At 41.1% G+C, this 17,861-nt stretch overlaps 1 protein-coding gene across 2 annotated transcripts; it reads right to left on the reverse strand.

Annotated features, from left to right (window-relative positions):
* Positions 1 to 1,404: 1,404 nt before the first annotated feature.
* On the reverse strand, positions 1,405 to 15,101 carry rab11fip5b (RAB11 family interacting protein 5b (class I)). Of its 2 annotated transcripts, XM_080465768.1 has the most exons (6): positions 14,401 to 15,101; positions 11,762 to 12,285; positions 10,070 to 10,688; positions 7,024 to 9,426; positions 4,736 to 4,871; positions 1,405 to 3,308 (listed from the first exon to the last, which is right to left on the reverse strand). In XM_080465768.1, exons 1-6 carry the CDS (start codon positions 14,778 to 14,780, stop codon positions 3,048 to 3,050), a joined length of 4,323 nt encoding a protein of 1,440 aa, XP_080321894.1. In that variant the 5' UTR covers positions 14,781 to 15,101; the 3' UTR covers positions 1,405 to 3,047. The 2 variants fall into 2 exon arrangements, with proteins under 2 accessions (XP_080321894.1, XP_080321895.1); XM_080465769.1 differs by lacking the exon at positions 7,024 to 9,426.
* Between the last annotated feature and the right edge of the window lie 2,760 nt (positions 15,102 to 17,861).

The raw sequence follows: 17,861 nt of genomic DNA on the forward strand, positions 1-17,861 counted from the left end.
ACAACAACAACAACAACAACAACAACAACATTGATCAAAAATAATTAGAAATGTTTTCTTGCTTGCGTGAAAAATAAAATAAAAACGAAATAAAGACAACAACAGAATTAATGGAAAATGAGCCTTTACAATACATATTAATGTGTTTTCTTGCTTGTAACACATTTGTTGTACTTTGTTTTCTGCTGTTGATACGAAACATACATGCTCTGTTACCAGGCTTCATATGTTCAAAGTCTAAGTCTGTTTGGAGTGGCTAAATGTACTGTATATTCATGAGAGTAAGCAATAATAAATAAGATGAATATATCATATATATATATATTTGTGCACAGAGACAATACATTTCTCAACAGCTTGATGCATGATGTCAGACCAAATTGTCACAGCTTTCTGAAAGCTTCGATTTTCACAGTTGGAAGCTTGCATTTCACATTTCACACTCCCAAGACACACCACTTACACACCAGAAACCAAACAGCCATTAAGAATTTTTTTTTTGTACTTTCTTAGATTTTCCATTAATGTAAAATGTATCATGTACACAGAATCTCTTCAAAAGCATTTAACAAACATGATTTGATTTGAAATGTTGTCTTGCTTGCAACAGTGGAACAAATGACTGTAAATGAAACAAAATCAATAGATAAGTTCATAATGAATGGCAAAATGTGCTTATTTTTACCATTCCAGGTCCCAGTTCCATGGACACGGCATAATGATAACTGACTTTACCTGCTTATACTTCATTTTGTTGCCATTTAATTTTCACATTTTCATAATTTAAAGTCAGGCACTGTGTTTTGTAAAATGCTTCAATATCAACCTATGTTTACATGTTAAAAATTAAACCATAATAAATGTACCCATGGCATAATCTCAAATAAAGCTTTTAATTCTTCACCCAAAATACTTCTGCATGTTTTTTAAAGAGTAGGAAGAAATCATGAGTATATGGAGAAAACCAATGCACAGAAACAACATGCAAACTCAACGCAGACTCAAACTGGGATTGTCCTGGCTGTGCAGAATGCTACTTTAAGCCAATTTTGAACTGTACATATTTTGGGGTCAGATTGTAAAAATCTGCTTCCAGTTTATTAGTTTTAATTACTTTGTAGCCCATAAATGAATGTAAAATTCAAATTTCACATTTTGAGAGAGAGAGACAACTAAGTCAAGTGGTCATGAGTGGAGCTCATCCAAATACATGTACAGTCATACAATATAAATTATATTATATAAATGCTGAAACAGCAGGTATCCAGGCTAAACAGTAAAGACAGGAGTGCCTTCTAGTGGACATACACCATCACTGCTACATAATTGACAACATCCAGGACATGTTTTTTATTCCTAAAGAAGCTAAATCGGGATGATAAAAAGAAAAAAGCAATGAGCTTTAGTTCATGTGCAGTTTATTTTATAACAGTACAGTACTGCGGTCATGTAAAGCGTTGCGAGAAGCTACAGTGCTACTAGGGTGGAATCAGAAGATATATTATCTTGACAAAAGTACATGGCAGAAATAACTTAGAAGACTTCATTTTACTGCATTGTTACTTTGTAATACTTGACATGAAATCACAAAATGTTTATTTTAAGAAATAAAAAGACAACAAAACCTCCAAAATATATTAAAAGAATCTCATTGCCCCAGCCCAATTTCAGGGTTTTAAGAAGTACAATGTTTTTTTTAAAAAAAGAAAAGAAATAAAATACATACAATAAGTCTTTAGCCTCTTCATTCCTCCATCGTATGAACATGAGTATTTGTTGCTCATCATACAGCATTGTTAGTGCAGAAACATCTTTTTCTCATATTGTTGACACTGAAAAGCAACACTTTAAGGCGCAGTTCCACCGCACTTTCTGTGCCGGAGCGTCGCGGGACGGGGCGGGGCGGGATTTCTCGTGGTCCGACTGAAAAGTTGTGGATGGTACGGAAAGAACCCGCGACCACCGGATACGATTTTCCACTACCTCCCCGTTGAGGTACCGGGCACCGAGGAACGGGTCTGTGAGGACGAGCTGCAATGCAGCCGTCTGCTGATTGGTGGTGACGATTGTCACTCTCGACTTGCCTGCAATATTTAAATATTTCATCTGCTGTAAAAATCTGCTCACTGGTTGATTTGTTAACTGGGTTTACTGAAACGTCGGCGCGTGACACAACATCATGGTCTTTTAACGAGATACAGACGCTCCTCTCAGGGATAGGAGGAGGAGATTCATCAGGAGCGTGACGCTGCAATGAGAAAGTTTAACCTGAGTCACAGAAAACAACTCGGACGGCCACCGACCGCTTCCATGTTCTTCGCTGGACGCGTCTCCGAGTCGTTCACAACCCCGCCTACATTTTTACCGTGCTTTCTGTGGTGGGACCGCGCGACAGAGTTGGGCCTGGGTGCGTTTTGCTGTACCGTATCCTCCCGCCCCGGCACGTACTGCGCGGTGGAACAGCGACTTAAGTGTCGCAGGTGTATTATATACTTAAATGCTAACTTCATCTAGGTAATTAACTCAAGCTGATCTTAGTGACACTGAAAGGGACTATTTGAGATCAAACAGTCTCAAAATACTGTATCAAAAATGCTTTCTTTAAAACCCAATAGTTAATTCAGCGAACACTATTTAGCCCCTGAAGAGCAAATGGAATGCTCTTCAAATGAGCATTTTTTCCCCCTTCATTAATTTCCTTTTATCCAGAAGTGAAAGCAGAGGTGGTTTAAGTTAATCTGGCAAAAGCTGACTACCTTAATGTTTTCTAGTAAGCATGAGCGAAATAATCATCTCACATATCTGATGATATGAACTTCTGTTTGTGCCAAATTGAGACAGTAACCAGCATGCATGTGGGGTCATAACTAGTCTATATCAATGGGGCAGTATTTGCAGTGAGAGGACCTGGATTTTCTGTGAGATCAGTGTGAAGCATTCGTCCGGACTGCAGCGACCTCTAGACTCCCTGCCATAACCGTGTGTCGAACACTCTCTCTCCAGGAAGCACAATGCACACGTTGTGCAGACGTACGCCGGCGCTGCCGTCACTTATGTCGGGTGCGCACTTGCAACAGCGTGGGTGTCTGCTCAATGATGCGCAGCAACAGATTATCGATATAGTCCTCCAGATCTCGCACCTGCGCCTTGACCTTCTTCAGCTCGGCCTCACATTTCTGCAGCTGCGCTCCCTGACGCTCCGACGACGCCTGCTGCTTCTGCATGTCCATCTCCTGCTGCAGCAGCAGGGAGATCAGCTCCATGTTGGTCAGGTGCTGGTACTGAGCCGAGTTGTCCACTGTCGCCTCCTGAAGGATGAGATAAGATTAGGCAAGTTTGTGTAGATGCAAGTTTAACAGATTGCTGCAGAGATAACACATTATTGCACCCGTAAACAAGAAATCAGTATCGCCTTGATTTCAAACAACCAATCAGATATTTCCTCTCATTTTTACAATGTTGCACAACAAAACCATGTTATCACTACAGATTCATAAAGCACCATTCAGACTATCAGCGCATTACCTCACTGGAGCGAGCAGATACAGTTTATGTGCACACAGACACTGAACTGAAGTTTCTGCTTTGTGCCTTTGCAGTTCCTTCTTTTAGATACAATTTCAGAGCATTTAGAAATCTGAGCATGCATTGCTACCAATCTTACATGCTTAGATGTATTCAAGTAGTACGTGCTAGATTTTCATTCAAAGATTTTTATACCAAATGAGCCTGCGAGTAAGGAAACATTTATTTGCAGTGTATGTGTGAGTTACCTCTAGAAGAGAGATGATTGGACGCTAGAGGAAGGACAAACTGATTGGAGAAACATAAGAATTCCCTCCTGCCCTGTCTCCTTCCATGTCATTTTGTTTTTAGAAGTTATCATTTTTGAATAAGTTTTAAATGCAGGATAGAAATATTTTTGTGTTTTATAAAGAGTACAGAATGTTTTAGTCATTTCGTCATCATTTAAAAAGTCATTTAAAACCTTAAAGGGTGATGTTACCACCACAGTTAAGGTCCTGCACATCATTTATTAACACTATGTGCACTGTTGGTCTTAATAATTGCTCATTGAAGCATTTAACAGCCCACAGACCTAATGGCATACTGTGATTTATCATGACATGTTAATGACTTAATTTCTATGCTGTTTGCACAAAGGCAGGCATGTGCAGCATTATTGATATCATTGGGAAATTGGCTTGGCGTGATAAATGTTAACCCATAAATTAATTTAACTGTAGGTATAATAATGGACACCAGGCTCATCAGACTGTTTGTGCATATAATATAGAATAGATACAATTCAATCATTGATTCACGGTTGAACAGAAAGCTGGAATGTGACTAGGATTCTCTTTTTTTCAGTTTGAATACATCTGTTTCAGCTTCTGCATTAAAAATGTATGTTACCAAATAAGAAATCATGAATAACTAAACAATCTCACATTTGTATGTTATTTCAGGTAAGCCTGAAGGTCTGAACTGTTATCTGGGCCACCTAATTACGTCTCACATGAGGGAAGTAATGGATCAGTATTTCTCTCCACAGTGTGAGAGACAACCTCAGACTACCATGGAGCTGTTAGGCAACAGCTGCAGACTTTGATGTATTCTGACAGACTGATCCTGGGATTGTCTGAATATCTGTTGAGTCTTTATAGCAATTAAGACAGAAATAGTCCTTCTTCGTATCACAATGAGTTTTGAAGTGTCAGACTTTTTTTTTTACCTGAGTTTTCTCAGATTCAGCTGCACCCTGATGGGCGGAGCGTCCAGGGTGGATGGTAGATTTGAGCTTCTCCAAAACTGAGCGGCTCTCCTTTTTCTCTGATTGGCTGGACGTTAACGGCTTCACTGGATGAGATCTGGAAAAGCGAGGAGGTCAGGACGAGTATTTCATCACAGTGCAGGGTTTCTTCCTATTAATTCTCCTTGTCCAGTCAAATGATGGCGTGTCACAGCACTTCTTAATAATCAGCGGTTATCTATCCAGACTGCATATATAGAGGATAAAACAGTTCTTCCTGTATGAAAGGATGGTGGAGCAGTATATAGATTAAGATGGGATTTTCAAAGTGTTTGAATATCAGCTCCTTAACCCCTGGCGTTCCCCACCAACTCCTCCAACCTTTCACTATACTTATGAAGTAAGTAGTTGTGGTTTTTTTTATTGAAATGAGTCTAAAAGGAGTTTTTTTTAAGCTGGGACTATGGTTTATAACCTTATTGTATTATTTAAATCTCTATCTATACAACACTCACAATAAATGCAGTCATCAAAAAGAGTATTATAATTAAATAATCACATGTTTTAGCTTACACTTCATCTCCACCTGGACTTTTTAATCATAAGTTGTTTGATTTTTTTCAAAATGTGAAAAGAAAAATCATGCTGGGAGACGGCATTCTCCCTACAACCACTTTGAGAAGGCATTAGTCTAAAATACTGCTTTTAAGTATTAATATCTGCATTATACTGATACAGCTTCAAACAAGTGTATTTTAGATCCACAAATAAATTAAGACACATTAAAATCTAATAATCGAGTAACAATGAATTTTGATTATGTGGCCACGAATGAAAAAAAATATACTTCTTATAGAGAGGAAGAACAAAAATTATTATGGTGTGTGAATTCATCAAGAGTTCATTTTTATGTAAGGAAAGCCTCAAAGTGTAAGTCTAGTGCAGTACAACGCACCAGTGATGTTTGGGTGAATAGGTCAAATACATTAATTTACACAGGAAGTTCAATAAGGCCACATAAATAAATGAAACAGTGTGACTTTGATAACTGTATAGATGAGATCCAAACAGCAAGACAGCAGGAAAGATGGACAAAAGTTAACACAATTAATGCTGACATATTTACATTGTTGAGAAATCGAAAGTAACAACTCCAGTTAATTAATTAATTTTTTTAAATGGTCGATTTACCCTTTTCTCCTGGTCATTTTGCCACTGCCTCGGGGCAAGGTTTGCTGTTAGGATGACTTTACCTGGATAGAGCATTGATTTATCCAGGTTATGAATTTTAAAGGTTATTGCTGATGTTAATAATGTATTAATAATGTTACTAATTTTACTGTAGGTTTTATTCACAATGTGTATTGTGATGTTGTGTTCCTGCTTGTTGCCTTGTTTGTATAATGTATTGGATAGGATTTTTAGTATTCTGTGTGTATTTTAGGAAACAAGGTGATAGATTTTAATGGTCATTACTGATGTTACTAATGGTACTGTAGGCTATATTTGTAATATGTATTACAATGTGTTCCTGCCCGAGGACTACGGATAGAAACTAGCAAATGGCTAAATCTGGTACAAAGCATCTTTTCTTTAAGATTAATATATTTTGTACATGGTCCCTTAGAAATAAACAAAGAAACTTAAACTTATCTATAAACAGCAATAGTTAATTATAACCTCAATTAATGTTAAGGAGTACACTAGAACAAGAGGCAAATGGAGTATTTCTTTAAATGTGCTTTTATATTAAACTTAGAATTAAAAGGTAAAGTGGTTCTTTATCAGATTCACTGGTCTGATTTGTTGCACTTGTTTCTTAGGAAGCCATTTGTCAAAATATAAAATAACCCCGGGTACGAAACTGATCATTCACACCGTAGTATATCAACATTCAGAATATGTGACTACAAGACGGAAACTTATCTTTCAATAGCAGGCAGCCAAATAGCAGCAAAATTAACAGGGTAATAAGAGTACGACAAAATTACAATATAGCCAACAAGAAGCTGAAACGTGAGATGAAGAACAAAAATGGAAAGCAAAGCCAAGAATAAAGAAGCAGAGCGCCATCCAACAACTTTGGATGAAATGGCAGAAAATAGGTACAAAATGCATTCAAGATCTAAAACAAGCCAGAGCAGCAAGTAAAAAAACTGTCAGAGCAACCAAAACCAAACAAACATCCTCTTTACATATTTGGTGGTAGTATGTGTGTGTCTGTTGTTTTGGGTTTAGTACGGCTTGTCTCTGTGTATTCAGAGTCTCACCTGCTCTCCTGACGGGGCAGGTTGCTAGCTGGCTGTGTCTCCTCAGGCAAAAGTGAGTGCCGTGCAGCCAGGGGCTGGTCAGTGGTGGAGGTGGTGGAGTAGGAGGAGGTGTAGGGAGCCACGGCCAGCGTAGTGCTGGCTCCAGCACTTGGCCCTATGCTTGAGGGATGTATGGAGGGGAAACAGACAGGGGTATCAGCTGGTAAGGAGAGTGCAGAGTAGGTAGAGGGTGAAGAGGATTCAGGCTCTCGCAAAGATTGACCAATCTTTGTCTTTGAAGGGGTTCTCGAGTTTGGTGCTACTTGTGCGTGAAGGTCTTCAAAGTTAATCTCGGACAGCTTTTCTGTTACACTGTGATGTGTTTGGTCATTGTCGACGCTGCCTTCAAGCTTTATGGAGGGCATAGCTGCTTTAGTGGGCTGATACGATGATGGACCTTCACTGAACTCATCGGAGATGTTTTGAACGAGGCACAAAAACTGTTCAAACTCCCTTTCTCCACTTTTGCTTCGGCCATTTTGGCTGTCAGTGCTGCTCTGTCGGGATACTCCCTTTGGCCGTATTCGTGCACTAACTATCGCTGGAGTAGAACCTGTCTGGTCCGGTTTGGCTAACTCGGCTTGCAGATTGCCATTATCATCAATGTCCCTCTGTGTTTTTTTCAAATCTTCATCACTTCTTTGCATCTCATCTCTGTCTTCACTTTCAACATCCAATGAATCTTGTGCTTGACTATAAGACATTAAAGCAGCAATATCTCGACTATTTACCCTGGAGTGACCGTAAGGTGCGATGTTTTTCAGTTTGCACTGACATTCTTGACAGTTGCCTTGGCAAACTGCAGATATTTTACACAGTTTGTGTGAAGACACAGTGATTTCGAAGGAAGAGTTAATCTCAGGTATGTAGGTGTCCTTCAGCATGAACATGTCTTCTGGTGCTTTTGTCTCGTTGCAAAGAGCCGTTTGGGAGTCTTCTGGTAGTGGCGAAAAAGTCCCGCTTAAAGTATTGATGCTTTTGAGAGTATCAGCTACCTCTGATAGAGAAGATCCATCAGAATCGATAAAACCAAAGTCCGTATGATTCACATTCATGTTCTGATCCTCTAAAGTCAGAGAGAAGGACACGTTATTGTTGATGCACATGGTTTCGGGTGGATTTGCCTCAAGTATTTTCTCCATAGGAATTGATAAACTATCCTGTACGTTGACATCTGGCTTTGATGGAAGAGTGCATGGCATGTTCAAAAGGTCTGTAACAGAAATCTCTCTGTCACCAGGCATGTTTGGTCCTGAGTTCTTTAATGTGTTCACAGTTTCGTCAGTATTTGCGGATAAACAATGGTTGTTCACTTTAGGTGCTCCATAATTTGCTCGACACATTCGTCCATACAGGTCTTGCTCAAACAACATCCCGCCCCAGCGATCACTTTCATCCTCCAAAGGCTCATATTTGAACTTCTTCTCTCCCAGCATGAAGTCTGGAGAGGTGATGTTTGTTCCTGGCTGGGATCGACGGCAGTCTGTGGTTTCGCTGCCTGAGTGAGGGTCTGGAGAAATACTGTTTCTTTTGGATTCCCCTTCTTTTCCACGTTGCAGTGAGGCCACGCCGGTCTGAGAGAGGAGGTAGGCCTCTTTATGGACAGCTAGCTCCTGACCTCTGTGCAGCCAGCCATCAGAAAAAATCTCATTCGCTGAATTTCGTACAACTCTCCTCGGAGGTAACGGTGGAGGCTCCACTTTGCATGTCAGTAGTTCCTGTGCCTGATTATTGTGACTGAGCGGAGGATAACTACGTTTACGACACAAGGTGGGACTGGGTCTTGGCTGCTGTGGAAGGAGGCTCTCTTTCGGGGAGTTGAACCTGCTAGCGGCGAAGGCGTCAAAGGACTCATCATCACGTTCTCCTGCACTCTCTGACATGGAGCGAGGAGCCGAGTTGGACAAGTTCGGGGTGGTTCCTTTTGGTAATAACACAGGGAGAGATATCTGCCTGGCTACTGGCCTGGGGCGTGCTCGCTTTATGGAAGCCATACTTGCAGTGATGACTTCATGAGTGGCGGCGGCTGAGGAGGGCTGATCGGGGAGGGTGGTGTAGTGAAAGGGAGATGAGCCAGAAGAAGAGCAAGGCACGAAAGGAGGCGACTTCTGCAAGTCTTCTGCTACGAGTTCCTCAAAAAAGGGGTTGCACTGGATACGTGGGAGGAAAGGGTTTGAAGGGGAGATGGGTGCTGAGGATGGGGAGGCTGAAGGGGTGAAGAGATTGATGTGACTGCAGTCATCAGGTGAGACATGACTGGGGGGGGAAGCAGAAGGAGAGGAGCACTGAGGAGGTACGGGGGAGCGAGGCGGGAGGGGAGGGGGTACATCTGAGCTGTTTTCTACCTTAGGAGAAACTTCCAGCCTGTGGAGGAAAATAGGGCACAATAGTCCTCTTAGTTAATGATGTGCCAGGTCACCAGATGGGGAACATTGTTCTCACACAAACAGAAAAGACAACCAGACTATGAGTTGATATAAAAGGGGGGGGGGGGGGGGGGGGGGGGGTTGCCCACTATACAAACATCAGAAGATATCAAATTGGCCAAATGACGAATTTATGGAAAAAGGCAACAGAAATTTAATTGAAAACCAAAGCACTTTTGCAAATAAATTCAAGCAAAAATAATGACGGATGCATCATAAGCCATTCTAGCACCACCTGCATAGGCAGCTATTCTGTTGGGTCAGCTCATATCATCATGGAATGATTCACAGCAGATCTTTTTTTTCTGTTTATCATAGTGACTTTGCTACAGAAACACACCACAGTAAAGAAAATGGCAATGGTGAAGTGCTCTTAGTGGAAAATGCAGTATGAGGCGATGACACAGCATGGTTTTAAAATGGAGAGTGAACTGCAATCTAAATCAATTCCATTTTCAAGATGAGCAGTGAGCAGAGCAAACCCTGGACTCTGGACACCCAACTGAATGCAGGTTATTTACATGCCTATGTAACAAACCCACGAAGCCCAGAGGCCAAGCTGCCAATGAACCCCGACTCACCTCGGCTTGTTCTGGGAGTCGCCAGAGCCAAACCAGCCTCTGAGTCTCCCCTCAGAAGCAGAACCAGCCTGGTTGAGGTCCGACTTTGCTGGAAGAGAGTCACTCCTCCCACCAGAGAATAACGTCTTTCTTATTTTCCTGGTTTTATCAGGTGAACCATCAGCAGAGGAGACGTTTGATGTTGCCGCCTGAACCAAGCGACCCCCGAGTTGAGCCTCTTGGTTTGGAGGCGACGACGACGACGACATCTGCGCTTCCTGTTCGTCCTCTTTCTCTTCTTTTTTGGTCTTGTCAAAGGACCAACGACGGCCCTCTGCAAAAGAGCCTTTGTCCTCACTTCTTTTGGTGAGATTCTGCAGCGACCGAGACAGCGGGGAGCATTTCTCCAGTAGGACCAGCTTGGACGGGAGCGCTCCACAGCTCTTTGGAGTCGACGGCTCAGAGTCGTACACATGGCTTCCATTTATACACAAGGACGACTTGGACTGAGTCATGGTCTGGCCTTTGAGAGACTCCACTGCGGGATTTGTTCGAGGGAACGCTGTGGTGATCTTGCTAACTTCATCGCTGAAGGCTCGCTTGTGTGTGAGAACCTTTGTGGTGTGCTGGCTGGTGAGCACTGGGAGAAAGACAAAAAATCACAAACAAAATGAAGATCGAAAGGGATTTTTCTATCAAATCTTTTAACTTAACCTTGATATTCCTATCCTGTTACCACAAATAATTATTGGCAAGCCAATTATAATAGAGAAAATTAGTCAGTAAGTCTCAGGACTTCCTCAGTAAAATCGTCCAATCATGGGACAAGATGTGCCAAAAATAATTGCCAAATATTCAAAGCTGAAGATGGGAAAACGTTTGACAATTCTGCAGCCTTAAAAGCTCAATAATCCAGAGGGTTAAAGAATAGTCTCATTTATGATTAGGTGTTCTGTGAAATGCTTATTATTGTTTTTTCACTTTCACAGCTGTAGTGAAGTGCACTGACAAAGTGCACTGACAAAGTGGGACCCCAAGTGGATATATAAGAAATAGCACTTAATTCTAGTTAATTGCAGCCTATGTGTGTTGAGCATTACATTACTAGCAAAAACCCTTAAAGCCTCACTTCCTGGGCCGGATTTGGTCTGCAGGCTGGAAGTGTGACACCCCTGCTGTGTGCACTATAGTTGAAGAATTACACATGTTGTTCCTGGTTTTAATGAGTGAGGACAAAAAGGGTTTGGAGTTGTTGAAGTTTATAAATTGAGAAGAGTTGAACATGTGTTTCATCATTATAATAGTAAATAGTTTTCACCACTAGTTAAATTATTTAGGCTTAGTAGTAATCAATCTGATTGATTACAACAGAACATGGATTCATATCTATGTTCAAACTTTCGCAATGTCTGTAGCTAGAACTCAGTGTGGGTAAAGGAACAACCTGCAGAGGTCCATCATGGGGCGTGTTTTTGGTGAACTCAGGTTAAACAACAGAACAACTGTCTGTGGTTATCAAGATGTCTCTTATCAAACCATGACACATCACAACATGTTCCCAATGAAGTCATCAGATACAGGTTCAAACAACCCCCACATTTAATGAGTATTTGTGTTATTTTGTGAAAAGAAAAAAAAAAATCTACTCATTGATTATTAATCTGATGGATGATGGAAACCGTTTTTTTGTTCATGCTTCTTTTCACAGCCTACCTTTCTTAGCCAAGTCTGTCTCTCCATAGTGGGCGTCCACTCTCACTTTGCTCGTGTAGACGGGGGAGCTGGGAGGATCTGACAGCAGGTTCAGGCAGGGGGGAGGCCCGAGGTTATCGCTGGCCATGGAAGACAAGCTGCTGTCTGAAGCAAGCGACGAGCACGACCTCGTGTCGGACGACTTCCTCAACCTGCCCTTGAAGAAATCCTTCACCTTACTCCTCTTCTCCTCTGTTATCTCTGCTTCTCGTGACTGCGCCAGCCCTCCGCCCTCTTGTCCAAATGGCTGAGAGCCGGACAGGGCGGCGTAACGCCCGGGCACGATGGCCGAGGAGGATTCCATGTCCCCCCTCTTCCTGCCTGTGACGCGGTCCTTCAGTTTGCCGAACGCTGAGCGAGGTTTGTCCTTCATTGTGAGGTCAAACATGCTGGCGGTCATGTTGTTTCGAGTGAACTGGACTGTCACCTGGAGTTCACCTCGCTCCTTCTCCTTCCTGCCGGCCTTAGAGTTGAGCTTGAACCATCTGAAATGAATGAAACACACTGTTAGAATCCATGATAAGGCATTAATCCAATATGAAAACTACACAACACTTCAGTATCTTCAGTGTGATGAGCATTTCAAAGCTCAAATCCCAACTCCTGCAAGAATTTCCTTTTGGAAAAATCTGTCCACATATTACATAATCTGGATGTATTGCTCGGGGGACGGTGGTAAAAAGCATGTCTCTGACTAGCTGTTTTGTAAGACTAAGAGCAGGAAATCCCAAATTCCTCCAGACAGGGTCCACCCACCTACACCTGAGTATGTGCTGGGAGAAAAAAAGACACAGAGAAGTCCACTAGTGAAATCCTCCCTCTGTCCCGGCCTCCTGCGCCCCAAGTGGACCAGAGAAAAAGGTACAGAACCAAAACTAACAGCAGGAATTCATGAGCAAGTTTTACTGAGGGGAGAAACAGGAGAGAGGGCGGAGAAGCCACAATTAAAGCCAGATGTGTAGAGCTGTTTCTGCGCCTCAGTGCTGATAGTGGACGTTTCACACAGTAAAAATGAGTCCAGTTATGTCATCTGTTTCACAACTGGGCTCTTCAATAAATGATCACAACTCATGGCTCTCAGCTTAGTCTGGTATTGTGTTGTTGTTTTTTACATATTGCTTCCATAAAGAAAACTAATTTGGACCAAAGCCTAAACAATCATAGACATTTAGGAAAGAAAATTGAGAAAAAAACTATAAACAACCTTTGATTTGAGCTGCTGGTTCAGATAGAGTTCATCCTCTAATAAAAGTTTAATAACTGAACAATGTCGCAGCATTGCAAAATCTGACTGTCACTTTTCTGATGCAGAGCTCCAATAAAGAGACACACTATCAACTGCCCTTCAATACTCAGTCTATTTGCTCCCTTGTCTTTCAGAAAGAGCTTTATATTTCAGTTTAGCCAGTTACTTTTAATCATAATGTGTTTCATTGAGGAAATGTGTCCATGCATGACCACTTTTTTCAATGTTTAACTTCCAAGTGAATCAAAATGTCCAAACTGTAGTATTCATATCAAATCATGTAAACTGACTTTTTAATTCATAGACATTTACTGGTTATTATTCCTGTTTTTATTAACAATGACTATGCAGCAATCCAATCACATTTATACTGGTACATGGCCGATTCTTCAAGACTGACATAGGCCATGTTAATTAAAAACACTCATCTGGCTTTCCTGTTGTGTTTTGACTGCATGGGTCAACGACAGTGGATGTGAATTACAGTGTTTCTATGTGCTCAGGTCTGTGGTCAAGTACAGAGAAATATTCTGCAAAAGCTTTTAATTGCACTATTTTTTTTCTTTTCATAACTACAACCATTATGCATTTTTATGATTCTGTCTCTCTGGCTGGCGACAAAGAAGTGCAGTAGTTGAAGTCAGTTCTCAGGCTACTACAATTTCCTCCCACAGTTCAAAAACCTGTGCTTTAAGCTAATTGGTGGATCTCAGTTGGCTTGTGTGTGATTGTTTGTCTCTCTCTCTGTGATGGACCTCACTCCTCATCTTGATGTGCAGTGCAGTGCAGTGTGCAAACTGCTGCTCGTGGACAATATAAATCTAGAAGAGCAACTATTTTCGATATGTCATCCTCCAAAACACCACATCTGAATTGAACTCCTCCACAACAAGGGCATCAAACTTGAGGCCAATGGGCCAAAACCAGCCCATTGGAGCTCCACTCAGCCCATGGAATGACATTGCAAATGTACCAAAAAATACAAACATGCCTTTTCAATGAAATAAACTTCTGGACTTAATTTCTGACTTGTCAGGTGTATTTCACCACACTAAGACCAACGAATAAAGCCAGATTCTATAATTAAAGCTTTCACATTGGCATTAAAACTGAATATTTTGTAAAAACAGCATCAAATTGTACAACCTTGCACTAAAACAAAGAGTTTGACAGCTTTAGACAGTTACTGGTCAGATCATGGCTGTTAATCAGTGTGCAGTGGAAAGCTGCATGTCATCCTGATCATTTTATCTTTATGGACATAAAGACGTGACTCAACACTTTGTGTTTCTGAGCAGTAAACTAACACATGGCAAGAAATAAAAAAATAAAAAATAAAAAAACCACAACCTACTCATCTCTGGGACACACTCCATCCTGAAAGATCTTATCAAGAGGGATGATGGTTTGACCGAGGAACACGTCCAGGCCGATAAGGACCCGGTGCATGACGGTGAGCACCAGATCCCCGCTCCCCGGGGGGTACCCGCCGCGCCCGCCGTCCTCCAGGATCCCGGGCAGCAGCTCGAAGCAGCACTCCTCGTTCCACTCCGGCACCTCCGCCTTCTCCACCAGCCCCGTGGTGTACTTCTCCTTCCCCGCCTGGATGATGGTGTACAGGTAGCGGCTGCCATGCTTGCCCTTGGTGCGCAGTCCCCGCGCGCGGAGGACGGTGACATTCACGTGCGTCGGCACCCACCGCTGATCATCGTCCAGATCGATCAGCGACATCATCCTGCACGGCTGCACGGTGGGGGGCCTGAAGACACCCGCAATAGTCGGAATTTGGCCTAGCAGCTGCAGATTTCATCGACCATCCCTCCTTTTGTTTTTTTTTAACGCTGCGCCAGAGTTTCCGTGATGCGCAAAATGCCTCTGCAGAATCTCTCCAAAGTCTGTCAGCTCCCACACGGCGACACTCGGCCTCTGCTCTGCTCTGGAACCTCCTATGTTCTATGTTCTATGTTCTATCCTCCATCTTCTATCCTCTATCTTCTATCTTCTACCAGAGCAAATCACGTTCAGCAGTGACGCGACTCAAGAATCCTCATCAGTGAGTCCACACTGCGCACACGTGTGTGTGTGTGTGTGTGTGTGTGTGTGTGTGTGTGAGTGTGTGTGTGTGTGTGTGTGTGTGTGTGTGTGTGTGTGTGTGTGTGTGTGTGTGTGTGTGTGTGTGTGTGTGTGTGTGTGTGTGTGTGTGTTGTGGACCGCCCTCCTCCAGACAAGAGGAGGGATGCCGCAGAATTAAAGAGAAACACCCAGCCGAGCCTCCATCTCTCTCTCTCTCTCTCTCTCTCTCTCTCTCTCTCTCACACACACACACAACCAGCTTAAAGTTAACTTTTTATAAATGTTTTGTTGAGTCATACTAATCCCTGTGCTCTAATTTCTCCATTAATAAAATCTTTACGTTGAGGGACATCATCTACTGCAGCGCCATCTAGTGGACTTTCATTCAAGTTGAGAAAAATCAAGACAAAGACAATTAGACATCACAATACTTCCAGATGGAGGAGCTGCAGGAGTCATTTCTTACTCAGACTAAATGAGCATTACGAGGATTTATGGTAAACCAAAACAGTTTAATACATGAAGGAATATAAATGGGTCCGTAAAATTTTTCAGTATTGTATTTAATATTATTTGTGTGTGGATATTTTAGTTTTATCTTTATTTTCATCTATCGATCGATCGATCGATCTATCGATCTATCTATCTATCTATCTATCTATCTATCTATCTATCTATCTATCTATCTATCTATCTATCTATCTATCTATCTATCTATCTATCTATCTATCTATCTATCTATCTATCTATCTATCTATCTGTCATGGCTTGTAGGTAAACCTCCCAGAGACACTTGCTGCCTTAAACATTTCTGTGCTATATTAAAAAACATAATGTATCAAAAAGAAACATAAGCTGATGTAACTCACTATAATCTTTCCATCGTACATTTAAATAGCTCATGTTACATTCAAATACAGACAAAAAACCAACACTCCCACATGACTTTTCATGATGCATTTTTGTTTCTCAGAATTTTGAGAAATCATGATAAACATAGATAAATGGAACAAAAAACGAATAATTATTGAGTTAAAATAAACATTTTATCATTGGTATAATCTACATTTAGGGGGGGTTAAACATGTATTTATTGAACAAGTTTCTGTCTGATCCTAACAACTGAATTCATCATTGAGACGAAGGTTAAAAAATGGGTTGGAGTCACATTTCTCTTCTTCCAGAAAGCTGAAGAGATTCAGCTTCACATAAAGGTTTTCAAACATATTCTGCATCTCAACATTTTATCTCAGATGTGAAAAATTCTGCAGAGTACGAAGAGACAAAGTGCCCACACTGAATATTGATTTGACCTAAATTTTGCTATCATCACTTCTTTTAGTCCAATTACTAAAATATGAAATAAACACCTCCATTTATTATCTCATTCTCTCAATCCTGCACAGAACAATATTCTAATACCAGTTTTCCCTCACAACCCCTGTTATCAGATCACTTCCTGATATTGCTTTGAATTTATTTACTGGCTTTACAGCACCTGTAAATAAATTAAAATATAGGAGATTTCTATCAGACAAAGTTGTGGCCAAATTCAAGGAAATAATCCTATTGATATTGACTTCAGTCCCATCTATGTATCAAGTGGGAAACATCTGTCATAGCATTAGCATGAGCATTAACATTAGTCCCACTCAAGGTGATTCTGTTACAGATGGAGCATCCGACTCAATTTGCTCCACACTTGATTCTGTTGCCCCCCTGAAGATAAAAGCAACAAATCAGAGGAGGCTAGCTCCATGTATAATGATCATTTGCGAACAATAAAGAAATTAGCATGAAAACCGGAGAGGAAATGGCACTTAACTCAATAAGAAGTATTTCAAACAGCCTGGAGAGATAGTTTATTAACCTATAAAACAGCCCTCCGCAAAACTCGAACTGCTTACTATTTCTCCTTAATAGAAGAAAAAAGGTTCAACCCCAGGTTTCTCTTCAGCGCTGTAGCCAGGCTGACAAAAAGTCACAGCTCTGTCCAACCTCATATCCTTTAACTTTGAGCAGTAATGACTTTGTAAACTTCCTTAATGGCAAAAATCTATTAGGGATCAAATCAAAGACTCACTGCCCAAAGCTGTCGCAGACCTATCAGCCACATCAGCTTGCTAAACTAGACACTTGTCTTGAAGTTATAAATGTCTGGATGAGCCATAATTTTCTATTTCTGAACTCAGATAAAACAGAAGTTTATCATATTTGTCCCAAAGCATCTGACAGAGAAATAATCTGAAGCTATAGTAACACTGGATGGCAATACTTTGACCTCCAGTGCCGCTGTGAAGAACCTGGGACTTATTTTCGAACAGGAATTATCTTTCAACTCTCACATTTGACAAGTCTGCATGGCTGCCTGTTTTCACCTCCATGATTTTTCTAAAATCAGCAACATGTTGATTCAGAGTGACGCTGAAAAACTAATCTGTCAAATTTATACTTATTACCATCAAATGTTGCAAATTTTATCTAGAAATCTATTCAGAAACATAAGAAATAACAAGAAATGTATCTAACTGGGTCAGAAATTGAGCTCCACCTCATCAACACCAAGACATTACATCAGTACCAAGAGCGATCCTGTCTAACATTGACATTTAAACATTTTTTCTCTCAGTAAAGTCTCAATAGTGTTTTTTCTTAACTACATCACGTACTTCAATAACTGACTCAACAACCTACAACTGATGTGATGCTATTGATTGGTAAATGAGTGAATAAACATGTTTT

Source organism: Lipophrys pholis, assembly GCF_963383615.2.
Source record: "Lipophrys pholis genome assembly, chromosome: 6".
Classification (NCBI taxonomy): Eukaryota; Metazoa; Chordata; class Actinopteri; order Blenniiformes; family Blenniidae; genus Lipophrys; species Lipophrys pholis.